General features: G+C 36.4%; 1 protein-coding gene across 1 annotated transcript; it reads right to left on the reverse strand.

Annotated features, from left to right (window-relative positions):
- Positions 1–2,196: 2,196 nt before the first annotated feature.
- On the reverse strand, positions 2,197–13,388 carry LOC135156884 (TNF receptor-associated factor 1-like). The gene is made up of 3 exons (XM_064110662.1): positions 13,259–13,388; positions 12,307–12,625; positions 2,197–2,913 (listed from the first exon to the last, which is right to left on the reverse strand). The coding sequence occupies exons 1-3, from the start codon at positions 13,378–13,380 to the stop codon at positions 2,689–2,691; spliced, it is 666 nt and encodes a 221-aa protein (XP_063966732.1). The 5' UTR covers positions 13,381–13,388; the 3' UTR covers positions 2,197–2,688.
- Between the last annotated feature and the right edge of the window lie 5,738 nt (positions 13,389–19,126).

Below are 19,126 nucleotides of genomic sequence, written 5' to 3' on the forward strand. Positions count from 1 at the left end.
TGTGTGGAATATAACATAATTATGTAGGGTTTTTTTTTTGCATTGATTTGTAATTTGTTACATAAGGGACTAAAGTGAGCTGCAATTATTTTGGTTATAAACAGTATCTGGAACAGAACAGAGGGACTTGCCAAGAAAAGCAAAGCTTGCATGAAAGGCAAATCCCTAGCTTAGTTTGAATACCTGGTGGGTGTTTCATAAAGCTGTCCGTAAAGTTTTGAACAGCTTTACGCACGACTAGAACATATTCTTAGGTCATAACTCAATTACATAGGGATACCACTAGCAGAAGAAAGGATCACCAGTCGTGCGTAAAGTCATTCGTATCTTACGAACAGCTTTATGAAACACCCACCTGATTAACAAAACTATATACTGTACAATAATGGAGACGACGGAAGACGAGCTTAAAACAAGTAATCTACAAAATATCAATGTAAAGAGAATAAGCGACTACAAAATTTAGAGAAAGTAATTTAAATAATAATTACAATGATTAAAACAGCTACAATGATAAATATATAAAAAAAGGTGAATATTGCAACTTCAACTTCAGACCTATTATAATAATATATGAATGTGATGTCTATGTAAAGTTGGAAAAAGTTGATTTCTACTACAACAAATTCAGAAAAGGATTCATGATTAAACGTGAATTACTCTGATAGGAGTCCTTCCTTACATTGACATATCAAATCTGAGCCACATTTGAATTGATCTTCATTGTAAACATCTTGTAATTTTTTTTACACAACCAGAATGACTTATCTGAATATAGACTGGAAAATATGTATTATCTGCACTAAAAAAAAAAGATCATGTAAAAATAGTTATAAAAAGTGATACGCTTCTGACAGTCTCGCCATCAGTGCTGACTTTGAAAAGAACGAAGATGAATAGGCCTTAATTATTCACAAAACACTATTCATTTGATAATAAAAAGTTCATTGACCCTAAATGACCTTTGACCTCAGTCATGTGACCTGATACTCATGCAAAACGATTAGTGATACTTGATTACCCATTTGTCAAAGTTTCATGAAATAAAAATTCAAATTTGTCAGGCAACAAAAAATGGTTTCACTAAAAAATGAAGGTCATTTTGTTTACTTTTATCCATTTTAACCACACACCAGAGTTCCAGGGGGTGCATGCATATGGAGAATAATACACACAGCATCCCCAGGGAAATCTTGGGTTGCATGCTTCAACACCCCTGCACCCCCACTTCCCAGGGCCATGATATATCCATATACTTTCAAAGTAAATGATACCATTTCAAGATTTAGTTTAGTTAAGATTTTAATGTTGATAAGTTCATTGACCTTTCATGACCTTTGACCAAAATCATCTGACCTGAAACTCGTGCAAGACAATCTGTGATACTTGATTTTCTTTTATGTCCAACTTTCTTGAACGATAGGTCCATAAACTTTCATGATGACATTTAAAAATACCCACACATGTTCAAATTTCAATCCTTGACCCTACATGACCTTTCACCTTGGTCAAATGACCTGAAACTCGATGATACCTGATTAACCTTATGTCCAGGTTTCATGAACCAGGTTAAGTACACATACTTTCTAAGTTATGAAACCTTAACCGTGTCAATATTGACGACGTATAGCCGTTGTCGGAAAAGCGACGTCTATAATCTCGCTCTGCTATATGTAGGCGAGACTAAATCACAATAACAATAAATGTTTTCATGGCCAGATAGCGAAACTATGGAATTAAACTCTTGGGGTTAGCCTAAATATGGGCAAGAGATATTACAATGAACGAGATAAGGTCTTAAAAGATAGGTTTTAAGCAAAAATTTTAAATAATTTTTGAAGCATAAGTATTTTACAAAGCTTATAGTACTATTAATTAGAAAGGTGAAATTGTTTCATAGAATTAAGCTGCAAATGAGAAAGAACCTTTACCAGTTTGTTTGCAAGCAGTATGAAATCGAGAAAGAAGAGATTGCGATGGTTTATTCTCCTTCAACATGATCACTAGCCAATGTTTGGAACATGCATATTTCTTTGATTTTTATAAACCCCAAAACGAACTTCCCACTTTGGATATAATTAATAAATAATTAATATTTATTTAAAGGAGAATGAAACTCTTGGAGCAAGTTAGCTTTTGTGAAAGCAGAAAAATCAAAGAATAAGATCAACAAAAGTTTGAGTAAAATAGGACTAGCAATAAAAGAGTTGTGAGCATTTGAATGTCGAGATCACTAATGCTATGGAGATCCTCCCATTGGCAATGCGACCAAGATCTGTGATGTCACACACGTACAACTCTCCCATTTGGACACTGAAAATATACCCCAAAACATCTCTTTTTGCTCATTCTAATCATATGACAAATGATTCATCAATGATATAATGTTGTGAAACCTCTGTACTTGTCATCTCATAAAAGAGAACACCTCACCTTGTGATAGACTCTATAAAAGTGAGAATATAAGTGAAATAAGTACTAAAGTAATGAGGGAGTTGTACGTGTGTGATATCACAGATCTTGGTCGCATTGCCGATGGGAGGATCTACATGGCACTAGTGATCTCAATATTCAAATTCTCATAACTTTCTTATTATTCATTCAATCTTCCTCAAACTTTCAACAATATGTTTCTTTGATTTTTCTCTTTGATATGGATTCAGCTGGTTTCAAGGGTTTCATTCTCCTTTAACTTGTAACATCGCACGATATCGGCAATGTTTCTCGCGTCTGTATTGGTATATCCGATGTATGGCACTCACACACGATGATCAATGTATCATCCTCGATGAAACCATCTCTCATGAGCTGACCAATGTCTGGACATTCAACACCAGCGGTGGCAGCAACTCTCATCACGTTCTTGGGTCTGGATATGCCTCCCTGATCTGTCTGGAAGGTGAGGACCTTGTTCTGTAACAGGAAATAATATTAGCAAACATGAATAAATAATCAGGGGAGCGCTTCATGAAAGGTTAATAATTCTCATATCTTTTATCCGACAGTTACCATAGTAACAGTCAGACTCTTTCGCTTCTCAGCCAATCAAAACCAACGAAAGATGTCAGATCTATCAACGTGTCAGATGTAGATGAACCGCTTTCCACAATAAAGTTCCACGCAGCGTAAGATAGATTGGTAGTCACTGCAGCCAACCAGATGAACGCGATAGTGATAGGAATGTATTGACGGAACATGGCGTAAGGGTGTTGTTAGGTAATGTAAAAGTCAATAAGTCACCCGGACTAGATTTTTTCTCGAATAAGGTTTTGAAAACATGTAAAGATCAGCTCGCTGGTATTTTCAGACTATTTCAAATCGCCCTCGATATCCCGGTACTTTGGATACTTCATCCATATTTCCTATTCCAAAAGTCAAGGACCCGGTTGATATGAATGATGATAGACCGATTGCGTTAATTTGCAGTATTATGAAATGTTTCGAGAAACTCATGTTAAAACATCTGCTGAAACAAACAGATGTTCATTTAGATCAATTACAGTTCGCTTAGATCGAACAGGGGAGTAGAAGTTACAGTTTTATTGCACTTATACAAAACGTTGTCTCATTTAGATTAGGTTAAAACGTATATGTGAGATCGACATTTATCGAATTTTCAAGTGCATGGAAGTCCCACATTCTGTTTATTAAGAAACCACTTCTTGACTTTTTGCTACACCGACTACAAAGGGTTAAAGTAGGTCAGATTAAATCAGGTATCAGTTCCATTAATGTCGGGGTACCCCAAGGATGTGTTCTGTCCCCAGCTTTGTTCTCAATATACAGTGCACCAGGGATTGCGCAAATAACGAATGCTTAATCATTAAATACGCTGATGAAACTGTAATATCTGGGTTTATTTTAGTGGACGCAAACTGCTACTTCTCAGAAGTATCAGATTTTGTTACATGGTGTGACTCACATCATTTTGCTTTTAAATTTTAAAATTTTCGAAAAACAAAAGAAATGATTACTGACTTCAGAAGATATTTTATTGTTGAACACATGCCACTCGAAATACATGGAAAGCCCATTGACCAGGTCAAGGAATAAAAGTACCTTGGTATCACAATCACGAACACTCTTGACTGAACTTTCAATTCAAAAGAAAGCAAAAAGTATATTATCTAGTCTGTTGTAATGTTCAATGTAATATGCTTTTATAGCAACATTACGAAATCGAACAAGGAAAAGCTTAAAAGTCCACGGAATTGCCCAGAAAATAATCGGTCATGAATTACCCTAAATCGAAGATATTTATAATGACAGATTACTGGCTAAAGTCCAGGCTATCTTAAAAGATCCATCTCACCCTCTACACTGCTACTACGGCTTATCAAAAAACGGGACAGTTTGGAAAAGTTTATCAAAATTTTGTTTGAAATTATTATGTCCATATTTTGTTACTAATAGATGCTCTGAAGTCTTATCTTTCAAATACCATTAACAAGGCAAACGCCAAGCGTTGTCTCGCCTGCATATTGCAGTCATGAAGAGACTGCATGTCAAAACTACATGTATGCTATATGACTTAGATGGACCTCTGTTACGAGTTTGGCGATCCCACCTCGAAGCTATAGAAAGTTATTGTGTGTACAACACAGCAGTGCCAGTCATGGAAAGTTCATTGACCTTTGACCTTAATCAAATTCAACTCACATTCGAACTTGACCTGCACCTTCAAGAGATGGACCTCTTGTTTGAATTTGGCAATCCTACCTCGAAGATATAAAAAGTTATTATGTGTACAACAAAGCACAGTGCCAGTCATGGAAAGTTCATTGACCTTTGACCTTAATCAAATTCAACTCACATTTGAACTTGACCTGCACCTTCAAAAGATGGACCTCTTGTATGAATTTGGCAATCCTAACTCAAAGATATAGAAAGTTATTGTGTGTGCAGCACAGCACAGTGCCAGTCATGGAAAGTTCATTGACCTTTGACCTTATTCAAATTCGGCTCACATTTGAACTTGGCCTGCACCTTCAAGAGATGGACCTCTTGAATGAATTTGGCGATCTCACCTCGAAGCTATAGAAAGTTAATGTGTGTACAACACAGCACAGTGCCAGTCATGGAAAGTTCATTGACCTTTGACCTTATTCAAATTCGACTCATATTCGAACTTGACCTGTACCTTCAAGAGATGGACGTCTGTTATGAATTTGGCGATCTCACCTCGAAGCTATAGAAAGTTAATGTGTGTACAACACAGCACAGTGCCAGTCATGGAAAGTTCATTGACCTCTGACCTTTGACCTTATTCAAATTCGACTCATATTCGAACTTGACCTGTGCCTTCAGGAGATGGACCTCTGGTATGAATTTGGTGATCCCACCTCGAAGATATAGAAAGTTATTATGTGTACAACACAGCACAGTGCCAGTCATGGAAAGTTAATTGACCTTTGACCTTATTCAAATTCGACTCATATTCGAACTTGACCTGTGCCTTCAGGAGATGAACCTCTGGTATGAATTTGGTGATCCCACCTCGAAGATATAGAAAGTTATTATGTGTACAACACAGCACAGTGCCAGTCATGGAAAGTTCATTGACCTTTGACCTTCTTCCAATTTGACTCATATTCGAACTTGACCTGTGCCTTCAGGAGATGGACCTCTGTTATGAATTTGGTGATCCCACCTCGAAGCTATAGAAAGTTATTGGGTGTACAAAGTTATTATGTGTACAACACAGCACAGTGCCAGTCATGGAAAGTTCATTGACCTTTGACCTTTGACCTTATTCCTATTTGACTCATATTCGAACTTGACCTGTGCCTTCAAGAGATGGACCTCTGGTATGAATTTGGTGATCCCACCTCGAAGCTATAGAAAGTTATTGGGTGTACAACACAATTGTTGACGACGACGACGACGCCGACACCGACGCCGACGCCGGAAATAGTGATACCTATGTCTCGCTCCGCTATGCAGGCGAGACAAAAATGAAAAGTTCCGTTCATGCTTGAGCGAACAAGGAACATTTTTGTCAGGGGTTAAAAAAAGGCTTGCGCCAAATGGCAGAAAAGGAGAAACTATTGATCATCAGACTTCTTGCTAATCAGCACACTTAATTTCAATCTTTCCAGTATATTTGCCATAATTTTCGAATAATGCTGTCAAAATCCATTTCTATCCAAATCTATTAATTCACGTAAATTGTTTTGTTGTTAATTTATTAAATGCGTAATCTTTTCGCATTTAATATTTCTTCATAGTTAAAAAAAAATGTCAACCCAAGCAAAGTGATTGGCATTATCAATGGGAGAGCTTGTAATTTAATCAAATTCTTTCATTGTGTGCTGAAAAGCTTAGAATTAATATTTTTCCTGTCAAGCACTCAATTCAACTTGTTCAAGGAATCAATGTCCCCTTGACAATAGGATTAATGTCTTTCAAAGGCATCATACCGTCGTTGCACATAATAAAAGTATATGAATAAATCACAAGCATTCCCCATTGATAATGGAAATTTCCTTGATTGGGTTGACAAAAGAGTTTTTTCTTACTGAAAGAATATTACATGCTATTAAAGATAACATATTCAAATGAAACAAAGTAGTTTGCAAATCATGAGCCTCAACTGATTTTGCCATGAATAAATTGTGCAATATAATCTTTTGACCCCTAGATGACCTTTGACCACCATAATACTCATGGATACACATGCGTTAGTGCTCAAGTATCATAATTATGTAGGCCTACCAAATATGAATATAATTGGTGCAGAAATAAGAAATAAGAGCATGTTGAACAAAAACTTCAAGACAGGATGGACATGACCACATATCATTTGACCTTTTGACCCACAGATGAACTATGGCATCATCATCCTTATGAACACAGTGGTAGTACAAGGATCATATTTACCAAGTATGAACATAATTGATGGAGAAATAACAAAATGAGAGCAAGTTTAACAAAAACTAGCAAGAAGTCTGATGATCAATATTTTCTCAATTTCTGCCATTATTGGCGCAAACCTTTTTTTTTTACCCTGACTAAAACGTTTCGTGTCCACTCAATCATCAACGAAACTATTTTTTTAATGGCATTTAAAAGATAAGACTTCAGAGCATCTATCAACATAAAAATATATACATCATAATTTGAAACAAAATTTTGATATACCTTTTAAAACTGTCCCGGTTTTTTTTATACGCATTGTATATTATAATAGGTCTGGTGTCCGCCTCTGTGTCTCCTGTACTAACAGAGCACGATTTAGGCAATTCTCAATATGTGTTTAATAATACAGTTATCATATAGGCTCGGGAAGGGGGGGGGGTAATGTTTCTTACAATGAAATGGTATTAAACTCCCTTTTTCTAATAATCCGCACTTAATTTACCCGAGGGGGGGGGGGGCTACTTAGCATAGATAATATATCCGTATGTGCCGCGGTCGAGACCCCCCTTTTCAGCCTAAATTTCCGTTCCAGAGCATCGCCAATTTAGAAAGCCATAGAAATTTCTATTTTCACGGTTCCAGAGACCATGGAGACCCTCAAATTGTGGTTTCTCGTTCCCTCATCTACTCATCCGTTTTTGATGTGGTCGGATCCAGAGCAATGCATTTTTTTTAGCAATCGTTGATTCAAGGGCCGTTCTGCACTCGGAGACCCCATTAAAAAGACCAATATTCAGTTCCAGAGCCCCATATATTCGAATAGCCACCCCCCCCCCCGAATTTACTTTCCAATACTCGTTCCACCCAAGTCTTAGTATTTGTGCTGGAGATAGAATCACAAACCAATTAATATTTGAATAATTGAAAAATTAATTTATGTTCATAATATTATTTGCAATAATGCACTTATATTAAAAATAACGTAAACGGCATTTTTGTATGTACTCCCAACGGTATTGTAAGTCTATTTCACTCTGTCTGTGCGCATACGTGTGTTTGCAATTTTGTAAACCCGATGTGAAAGGAATTTCCTAAAAGGACAATATATATTCAAATAAATTCAGATGCGAAAATATCAGTAACTAATTATATTTGACTTCTAAAAGGAAAGTCACTAATACCCCCATCTCACTAGGAAGGCGATCGTGGCGATCATGTCGATCTGTGTAAATCCCGCAAATCGTAGCAGAGTCTTCCTCGAATTCTATTTTTAGCCTGCGAGACGATTGCACTGCAACTTCTATGCAACCGACCCAGCGGCGTAACAGGGGTCGGTGGCCAGGGGGGGCAAGAGCCAAACATTTCCCGGTCATATCATGGTATGAACAGGCGTAATAGTGAAATGAGGCGACTATTTTGAGAAGGCCAGACATTGCGTATCGGGCAGAAAAAAAGTTGCGAGCGAGCGAAGCGAGCGAGCAAAATTTTTGACCTTTTTAATACAAAAATCAAATTTTGTGATAAATTTTGACATGATATCCAGAAATTAATATATTTCACTCTTCTCTCTTTAGATTCATTTTCTGTGGTCTGTACGCCACTGTGAACAGGATTCTTTGTGGCAGTATCGTGAATAGTATAAAAAGAAAAAAACAGGGGCGCAGTATAGCACATGTGCTAAAAAGCTGGAAAAAAAATTGCCTATTGAAATTAAATTCTAATTATGTGATAGATTATTCCATTATATTAAGCAAATAACACATTTCATTGTTTCCATTCATTTCATTATACGTTGTCTCCTATAATTTCTTTTATTTTCTCTTGGGTGTGGAACCAAGACCCCCCCCCCCCCCCGCCTGTATGCCAGTGATTGAACGTGATTGAACGGGGGGCGTTATAGAGTTATTTGAAGGTTATAAATGAAGAGCCCCTACTGCGTTGGGTCTGGGGCAAAGCCCCGGTAGCTTATTTACATAAAATTTAGCAAGCTTATATTGCACAATGTTGTATGCAGTCCAACTTTCTTCCCGCTCTTTAATTTCAATCATCGGCAGCCCGGTCGTGTTTTCATTTTTTTGGGTCCCTTTTCTTTGTTTTCCAATTTAGCTTTTGACTAATTACTCTCTACCTTCGTTTCCCGCTATTGTTTGCCATTTTGTCATCTTTTAATTTATTTCCCACCGTGCTATTGCATTACATATGCCTATTTCGGAATGATTTGTTCTTTCTCAAATGTTCTTCTTTCGTAAAATTTCCCGCTTTCCTTCCTTTTCCATTAAAAAAAAGTTTTTTGTCCGTTTTCTTTTCACTTTCCCTTTCCTTTTCCCCTTTCCTTCCCCTTTCCCTTTCTTTCTCCCTCCTTTTTTTCTTTTTCCCGTTTTTCTTTTATTTTCCCGGTGAAATCCGCCAGGGGGGCAACTTGCCCCCCCTGCCCCCCCGCCTGTTACGCCACTGAACCGACCTGCGCTGAAGGCGATGGTAATACGCTGAAAGTACGACGATGCCACTTTCTTGCGACGATTCGAGGCAGATGTGATTCACTGCTTCTGCGATCAAAGCGATCGTACAACGAGGCTCATACGCCAATTAGGACCTCGGTACGGTGGTGCTACGAATGGAGCGATTATGTTACGTTCATGATGGGCTCTTGAAACGATTTCAAGCAATCGGCATATTAATCGCGGCACATGACACATTTTTCAGTCGATTGCCAACCTCCGACCAACATGGATGTCCAGAATTTGGTTGGACTTATACATCTTAGCATTCTACAAGAACATCAGTTAAAAGTTAAATGCGAGGACAGGAGAAGGAGGAGGCCAAAAAGATACAGGGTCCGATCCTGGCTGTCACCTAAGTCATAATATACAATATTTATTAAAATTTCATTCAAAAGATGTCGATGAGCCTAATAGTTAAGATGAGGGATGCATCCAGAATTTCATAAAAGAGCATAAAAATCTTTGATTTTCTGTTTATTTGTTTCAACAAAAGTTTGTCACTCAAAAATATTTGGTAAATTCCTTTCAAATTTGCTGACAAGAAGTAGTCTATATACTGATCTGAGAGCACTCATAAAAAACGAGGGGGAGGGGGCACAATGCCAGAATCTCCCTAACGATTGCCCTTCCCAATCAATACATTAGTGATCGAATCATTAACACAATTTGATATTGTCTACTGTCACTGTGGTAAGAATTCAATCTATTTTTAAAACATAATCAATTTATATATTTCTGCAGAGGTAACCCATTTCGTCATCAAGACATGTGAGCGTCTTTTTTCTCTTTCCAGCTGGTTAAGCAGTAAGATTTTCATACCCCCTCCTCCTCCTCTTCCTGCTCCTCCTCCTCTACCACCACCATAACCCCTTGATATTCCTCTTCGACCGCCGGCCTATAAGAGGGGTAGCTTGGGCAGCTTTCCCTTTCTGGTCCTTTTTCTGGGAGGTATGTTTGAAAAAGTCGTGGTATCGCCTCGTAATCTGTTGCAAATATGATAATCCGCCACCATCGGCACGGCGTTTTATAGCAGCGCGAACGGTTGTTGCACAATCGCTGCCCAGTCATCAGGGGCGCAGCAAAAGCGCAACGCGAACGCGTGTAGCGGGCTGAGAACGTGTGCCACATAGTCTGCTGGGCAAACCCTTCACTCGAGTTAAGGGTCTGAATGTGCAGCCTACTCATGCCTTGTGTACTGAAGGCTGGAACAGCAAGTTTTGTATGTGCTAGTCTTTGCGTGGAGGCACACTTATTGATCAAAGTTCCAATCAGGGTCTGTGCCTGCAGACTATGTGCCACATGCCACCCAAAGAAGAAAGCGTCGTGGTGGAAGCTGTGTGAAGCGTGTCGAGCGCAAGGCAGTCGTCTTGTAGACGGAAGCAGCGTAGCAGAATTGTCTTGGGAACGGGCCTGAAAACCACGGGCGATCGGTGCCGCTTTTAATGCGCTTATACTACGCTTTATGCGTTGGAGTTCCGTTACAGCTACGAATATGTCGTTTGTAATACGCTCATGACTCGATTGTGATGCGCTTTAGCACCTCCGCGATCTCGCTACGTAAGTTTTGAACATGTTCAAAATTTTGTGGCGACCAGGAAGATGGTGGCGATCCTTGCCGTTTCAGAAAAGATCAAGGTACGACGGAAAAGATTGAAAAGATCAAGGCACGATCAAGCTACGTTATACCACGCTTTGTCGATTTTTTGACGATCGCAGTGGAATCGCCATCTAGTAAGATGGGGGTATAAGGTCGAAGAGTCTTCATAAAACGTTTAACCATGGACCCTACCAGTGGCGTACCGTGGGTCACGGCATGGGGGGGGGGAGCACCAGCAAAAAAAATGAACCACTTAGTGAGCGCGCGAAGCGCGCTCACTTGCCAGGTATACTGACCTTATAGAGACATTTTAAGGACAGTGCCATTAAACGGATATGTATCTCACTGATCACATAATGCGAGTGCGAAGTGCGAGCTGAAATTTTGTTATATTCAGACCTAAAAGTGGACATTATAAGCAAATTTGTGTGATCATGATACGTACCTGTCTGGCTAAACATATAATAAGAGCGCGAAGCGCGAGCTGAAATTCTTGTATATATTGACCCCAAACAGGGACATTTCAAGGACTATATATTTAAGGAATCCATTAAGAGTATACATATTTCACCATAGTCATCTAATGCGAGTGCCAAGCGCTTGCTGATTTTGTTAGAATTACATCTAAACAAATGAAGCACTTGTAGTCATTGTAATCATGATTAACATACGCATCTCACTAATCAAATATTGCGAGCGCGAGCTAAAAAGTTAGGAAATTCAGACCCGAAGAGGGACATTTTAAGACTTTTTGTAGGAATTCACGAAGACCATACGTATTTTACTAACCAAATGATGCGAGCGCGAAGCGCGACCTGAAATTTTTGTATATATATTATTGACCCCAAACAGGGATATTTTAAGAACTATATTTGTAGGAATCTATTAAGAGTACACATATCTCACCACAGTCATCTAATGCGAGTGCCAAGCGCTTGCTGATTTCGTTAGAATTACATCTAAATATATGAAGCACTTTTTGTAGTCATTGTAATCATGATTATCGTACGCATCATACTAATCAAATATTGCGAGCGCGTAGGAAATTCAGACCTGAAGAGGGGCATTCTAAGGCTTGTTCGTAGGAATACACGAAGACCATACGTATTTCAATAACCAAATGATGCGAGCGCGAAGCGCAAGCTGAAAAATTTTGATAATCAGATCAGAAAAAGGGAAATTTTAAGGACTGATATTAGGAATTCATGAAGAGCAGACGTATCTCACCAATCCACTTATGCGAACGTAAACACGGACAGGAAATGGGGCGCCTTAAGACCCGAGAAAGGCACAATTACCAGCATGACTAGTCATACTTCGAAAATCACGTCCCTATTGTTTTATCATTACCTCACTTGGGTTACTGCGGTTGATGATCTTAAAAGTGATTGACTCCCTGAATGGCCATGAGTTCACTGCATCATATGGCCCCTTCAGAATGATTGGACGCAGGAAGATGCGACGGTCCCCGGGAGAGTTGAAAGCAACTAGCTCCACGCAGAGCATGTACCCGTATTGACTGGTTAAGAAGGGCTGGGATACTGTGATTTCACCGGTGATGGAGCGTGCTAGGATAATAAACCACATTAATGCTCCTGGATATGGAAGACAGTCTAACAGTCCCACTGACAGTAGGTGATGATCATCCCCGATGATCTGCAATAGTTTCCTATTAGAAATTAAAATGATTGGCAGAGCCATTATTATTCTTCCTTACTTTCTTCAAAATTGATTCCGTATGACTTGTGAATAATGATGTAAATATATATCAAGACAAGTTGATAAATTTTTAATTCCAAGAAATATTATTTCCCATTCCATACATTTTTCAAAAGAAAATTATATAAATCATGTAAACGAGTCATTTTTTTTTAAAGCACAGCAGTGAAACCTTTTTTAGTAATTATAATTTCCTCCCTTCACGTGGTTTTTATCAATCGTTTAACAACATATTTTCAATATAATATCAAAATTAAGGCAATAAAATATAATACTAAAATACCAGTCAGGTTCATACAGTAATTCACAAATAAAACAAACCACAAACAAATAACCAGAAAAGGGACACTAATAATCATATTGTTTATAGCCCACAATAACACAAGAAAAAGAACTGAACATATCAATTTATGTAAACAACTGTCTTAATCTACGAGGGGTGAGGTAACATAATAAAGACAGAAAGATTGGCGACGGAAGAAGCATGGAGCTATTATAGCTCCATGGAGTAGAACTCCAAAGAAGACGAAGATTATTCCCTGAACACGGAATCTTAGAAGAATCCATGGTTAGAGTGAAATACCTGTTGTGCTCTTCCATACATCTGGAACATTCTGTCTCTTCCCCTATTGGTATGATTATACGGCAACATCTGCAGCGAACATCAGACTCGTAAGATCGACAGACTTTTTCTTGGCTATCCATCTCCAGGTTTTATTCTAATAAGAGATACGAAAAGGAAAATCACAGGTTAGAATTTTCGGTTTCAAAATATCAGGGATTCATTAAAAGTATTTAGTGACCATGCACATTTTTAAAACAGATTAAAGCTATAGTATGCACGTAGATGACTCTGTCCAATCTCCCAGAGTCACGAAACATATTTCAGTCTGAATTAAAAAAGAAAATAAACATACATCGTAAATGCAATGGAATCATAAGATAATTGTAGACCATATACCTAGTGATTAATTGTTTCTCAATCAAATTACAAGGATAAAGTCCAGCGGTTACCACGGTTACCATATTTGTAGAAAGAAATTTAACTTTCAGCCCATGCTGGCACATATAGTTGGCAGGGCGTACATAGACAATAGACAATACATACTGTACATGAAACACATACACTATCATACGATGAGGCCTACATAAACATAAGATTAAACATATTTTTTTCTTTCAATAGCATTTATTTAATCATCTGTATATACATTTCACATTTACATCAAAATACATTAAACATAATCAAATAATACATACGGAAGACGATACAGAGATTTACCAGTACAGTTTTTATTCATATCTAGTCTCCTACGCAATTCTGATTTAAATAAAAACGTTAGATTTGATGGTCTATTGTCTACTTTCCTGTAATTACGTAACAAAATTGATTTATACACAGTCCAAAAAGCTATATTAATGGTATCATCTAGTTCTTTGTGCTCGTTATTTTTCTATCAAAAGATCGACATCGATAATAACGTGTTTATTGAAGGCTTTTTTAATCAGCCAAATTATATATGACCAACAATTTTGATTCAATTTACAAGTGATCAAAGCATGTGTTATGTCTTCTTCTACATGGCATCTATTACAATAAGCATCTTCACTTATACGCCATTTACATAAACTTCCTTTTTTCAGGCAATAAATTATATAGTATTTTGAAATTAAATGATCTAAGCTTGTTCTCTTTTACTGTTTAACAAGTTTCTCTCGAAACAAATATTCCAGACTACTCATTTTTGGAGAAAAAAAATTCCCAAAAGAAACAAAAACGTAAATTTGAGCCTTCATGACGTATAATATAATTGTAAAAGTATCTTGAAGGTACGTGGTCCAGACATTTTACTGAGTTACCTATTTTTAGTTTGGGTATATCAAGATGCGCAGATCTTTGTAGGTTCTTAATAAAAGATTTTGAGAGCCAAATTTTTGGTATAGCTTGCCTCAGTTTTGAATAATAAAAAATGAAAGATCTTTTACTATTTTTAGATTTCAACAAAGATGAAATTTCGGATACATCTTTAAAGCCTCCATCAACATTCAAAATTTCTTCCAAGTATATTATTCTGCTATTGTACCAATCCTTGAAAAATAGTGGTGATTTATTAAAAACAATATAATGATTAAACCCTAAAATATTTTCTACCTCATGTTCTTTTCTGAATAATATTTCTTTATCAATCAGACTCCAAGCTCAATTTATTTCAACATAAAATGGAGGTATTTTCTTATCAAACAATTGGGTAACATTGTGAACCCGAAAGTCGCTATTCAAGATTAGATCAAGAGTTCCAAAACGCTAAAACCATTAATTTCCAAGTGTTTTCCACATAGAATTTACCTCATTTGTTAACCTTCCTAAATAACCACCTTAATTTGAAACTGACTAATTTATTTTCTATATCATCCATTTTCAGACCACCTTGTGTGTAATCTTTGATAACATCACATCACATCTTCTAACCTTTTCCATTCGTGAGTTTCAAAGAAATTTGAAAACATTCTATATAGTTTCTTAATAATTATAGATGGAACTGAATCAAACATAAGCAAATGGACTAATTGGCTTAGTGCCAAGCATTTCACAATCGTCACTCTACCAAATATGTCAAATTTCTTTTACGCCAATTATCTAGGAGACATTGCATTTTCTCTAACTTATTTTCCCAATTTGCATTGTTAGCAATTTGCTCATTATTAGAGATAAAAAAGCCCAAATATTTTACCGGGGTTTCTGCCCATGTCAGGTCAATGCCTTGCATCACCCATCGATTTTTTTTCTTACCTTTCCATAAGAGTGCAGGTTTTTCTTTGTTAATTTTAGGACCGGCTACCCTACCAAAATCTTCTAATTCAGTTAAAATAATTTCTAATGAGCTATCGTCTCCAACAAAAAAAGTAGTTTCATCTGCATACTGTAATACCTTTAACTCAAAGTGACCATTGGCATGATTGGTTTCATCAAAACAAAAACCTCTTATAGTATCATTTTTACGTATTTTGTTTGCAAAAAATTCAGCTGCAATCACAAACAGGAGTACCGAAAGAGGACAGCCCTGCCGCATTCTTCTTTGCACTTGAAACTCTTCTGTTATCCTGCCATTTAAAATTACTGAACTTACTATTTGATTGTAAAGGACACAGATCCAATTGCGAAATTCATCGCCAAAATTCAACTTGTCTAAGCATTTCATTATAAAAGATATATCAATACAATCAAATGCTTTGGTGAAATCAACCATCATGACCGCACCTTCAACGATTTTTTTCATGCATGTAATCTATCATATCTTTAACAATTTTTACATTGAAACCTCCTAAACGTCCTTTAATATATCCTACTTGTGTTTCCATAATAATACTCGTTAAAATATTTTGTAATCTTTATGCTAGAACTGTTGCAATTATTTTATAATCGCAATTGAGTAGTGTTACTAGTCTCTAGTTCTTTAAATCGTCACTGTTTCCTTCTTTTTTTAAAATCAAAGTTATGAGACCTTTTCGTTGTGAAGGCGACATATGTCCATTACTGAAATATTCATTGAATGCATTAATTAACAACTCGCCTATTTCGTCCCAAAAAACTTGATAAAATTCGATAGGCAGCCTTTTTGCATTCTGCCATATTCATTAAGCCTTCACATTTATTTATTTCACCTTGACTAAGCCTTTTCACATCTTGTGAGAACACTAAAGAAGTAAACAGTAGATTTAGTACAGTGAATATATACATGGACCTATGAAGAGATGGACATTCATCGCTTACTTAAAGGAGAATGAAACCCTTGAAACCAGCTGTATCCATATCAAAGAGAAAAATCAAAGAAACATATTGTTGAAAGTTTGAGGAAGATTGAATGAATAATAAGAAAGTTATGAGCATTTGAATATTGATATCACTAATGCCATGTAGTTCCTCCCATTGGCAATGCGACCAAGATCTGTGATGTCACACACGTACAACTCCCTCATTACTTTAGTACTTATTTCACTTATATTTTCACTTTTATAGAGTCTATCACAAGGTGAGGTGTTCTCTTTATGAGAGGACAAGTACAGAGGTTTCACAACATTATATCATTGATGAATCGTTTGTCATATGATTAGAATGAGCAAAAAGAGATGTTTTGGGGTATATTTTCAGTGTCCAAAAGGGGAGAGTTGTTTATCTGTGACATCATAGATCTTGGTCGCATTGCCAATGGGAGGATCTCCATAGCAGTAGTGATCTCGACATTCAAATGCTCATAACTCTTCTATTGCTAGTCCTATTTTACTCAAAATTTTGTTGATCTTATTCTCTGATTTTTCTGCTTTCACAAAAGCTAACTTGCTCCAAGAGTTTCATTCTCCTTTAATGAATTCACTAACAGGTGACTGTAATTGTCCTCTGAATAACATTCTCTTCATACTAGTCTTCTTTGGTTCCATGATCGTCACCGTGAGAAGGGACGGAAGCAGTTCGTGACTGGACATTTATATTTCACAAATTATATGCGCAATAGACAACAAATCACTTAAATCATGGCAAATCGATGTGCAGTTCTTTTTTACCTTTGGTAATTTTAGTTCCATATGTTTTATTTGGGGAAAATGTCTGCATATCTTAATATAGAGGCAATATTGTGATTGATTGTTTACCATTTAAAATTTAATTTTCCCAAGTTTCTCCATAATATTCCAGATATACGTGGTACATAACATATATAGATCGTGTATCTCTCAATGTTATTAAGGTCCTCATGTGTGAGCGGTAGTTAGCGGATCAAATGATATCATATTTTATATCATAAAGATCGTCTGCTTCTCAAGTTTGCCGCTCCAAATATGAAGCATGTTGACTGAAAGGCTCATGCTAAAACAGGGTATCAGCCAACAAAAATCAAGACCGGGTAACTGTTCCGTCTTTAGGTAATCAGATACGCCTTGGTAGTCATGGTAATTGCTATTGTTACAACACCTGTATGTTCTCATTAAGATGTGCATAACTAAGCGACGGTGACTATCATTGGACCAAAGAAATGCTCGCGTTGATAGTCCATCTCTTCATAGGTCCATGATATATATGTCATTTTAAAGGTTGATCAACTCAACAAGAGATGGAACAATCAGTCAATTTTTACCATTTTTAAATTGATCAATAATCTAGCTCCATCTGTTCTTTGTCAGGTTTGTAGTCGAATCACACTTAAATCACGAGAATACCTTCTAAGAAACATATACAGACAATTTCAATTACCGAAGCCTCATTCTAATTATCTATAAAACAGTCCCCTTTATTCAGCTTCTAAATTATTCAATAACCTACCCGCAACAACCCGGTTAGAAAGAAACCCGACTACATTTGCACGTCTCATATCACTTTCTTAATTTAATCCCCCAAACCGATCACCATTGATGATACCGCATTATATACCTTCATTTTTTATGTTTAATTTTGACATAACTTTGTATATTATTTTGTATATTTATTTTTCATTTTTGTTTACTCCAATTTTACTTTTGCCAATTGTATTTTACCCATGCTTTGATTTATTTTGTTTTTCGTTCTTATTTTTGTATGCTTGTTTTATGTTGATATTATTTGTTATTATCTTTTGTCCTCGGCCTTGCTGGAAAGCAGCTTCTAGCTGAAAGCAGGCTTTTTAACCGTGATTAAATAAATAAAATATTTATTTATTTATTTATTCATGTTTTATTTATAACAAATGATAAAATAAGGTGGAGGGTAGTTCGGTTCAGTTATAAAACTGCTTTACAACGAAACCCTCCCCCTTTACAAACATAAAATAGAACATAAACATGATAATATATATAAATACAAGTGAAAATCAATATAAAAAGTTATAATCTATAAAATAAACATAAAAAATAAAACAAATAAACAAAAAAGGAAAGAATACTAGAAGATACTTTGTTATAATAAATGTTTGGCCAATAGGTAACCTCGTTTAAAAGAATTTATAGAATTTGTGGATTGAACTGAAAATGGGAGTTTATTAAATAGGGAGCTTGCTTTATAAGAGAATGACTTTCTTTTGAATTCAGTTTTGGGGAATGGAATGTCGAGGAGAGAATTTAGTGCATAGCGGGTACAATATTTAAAGGTGCGATAAGTAATAAGCGATTTTAAATAGTTAGGGGCTTTTACATTAATTATTTTAAATACTAATAAACAGTAGTGATATTTAAGTCTTTGTTCAACGGATTGCCAATTTAGGGTTGTAAGAAGTGTACACGGCGGTGTGTTATAATCCTTATTTAATATTAATCTTGCATATCTATTTTGTAATTTTTGTAGTTTGGAAAGATTTGTTTTTGAACAACTTCCCCATGCAGTGCAGCAATAATCAATATGTGGTAAAATTAAAGCAAAATATAAGGTTACAAGAGTTTTATGGGGTATTAATTGCTTTATGCGGCGAATACATCCAATTGTACGTGA

Source organism: Lytechinus pictus, chromosome 15 (assembly GCF_037042905.1).
Source record: "Lytechinus pictus isolate F3 Inbred chromosome 15, Lp3.0, whole genome shotgun sequence".
NCBI classification, from domain to species: Eukaryota; Metazoa; Echinodermata; class Echinoidea; order Temnopleuroida; family Toxopneustidae; genus Lytechinus; species Lytechinus pictus.

What these genes read in the sequence shown, in the direction of transcription:
- LOC135156884 (XM_064110662.1), bottom strand. Translation starts at nt 13,380, where the DNA reads ATGGATAGCCAAGAAAAAGTCTGTCGATCTTACGAGTCTGATGTTCGC. An exon ending in TGTATGGAAGAGCACAACAG is followed by an intron (nt 12,626 to 13,258) that starts GTATTTCACTCT and finishes AATTTCTAATAG; the next exon opens with GAAACTATTGCAGATCATCG. An exon ending in ACCGCAGTAACCCAAGTGAG is followed by an intron (nt 2,914 to 12,306) that starts GTAATGATAAAA and finishes TTCCTGTTACAG; the next exon opens with AACAAGGTCCTCACCTTCCA.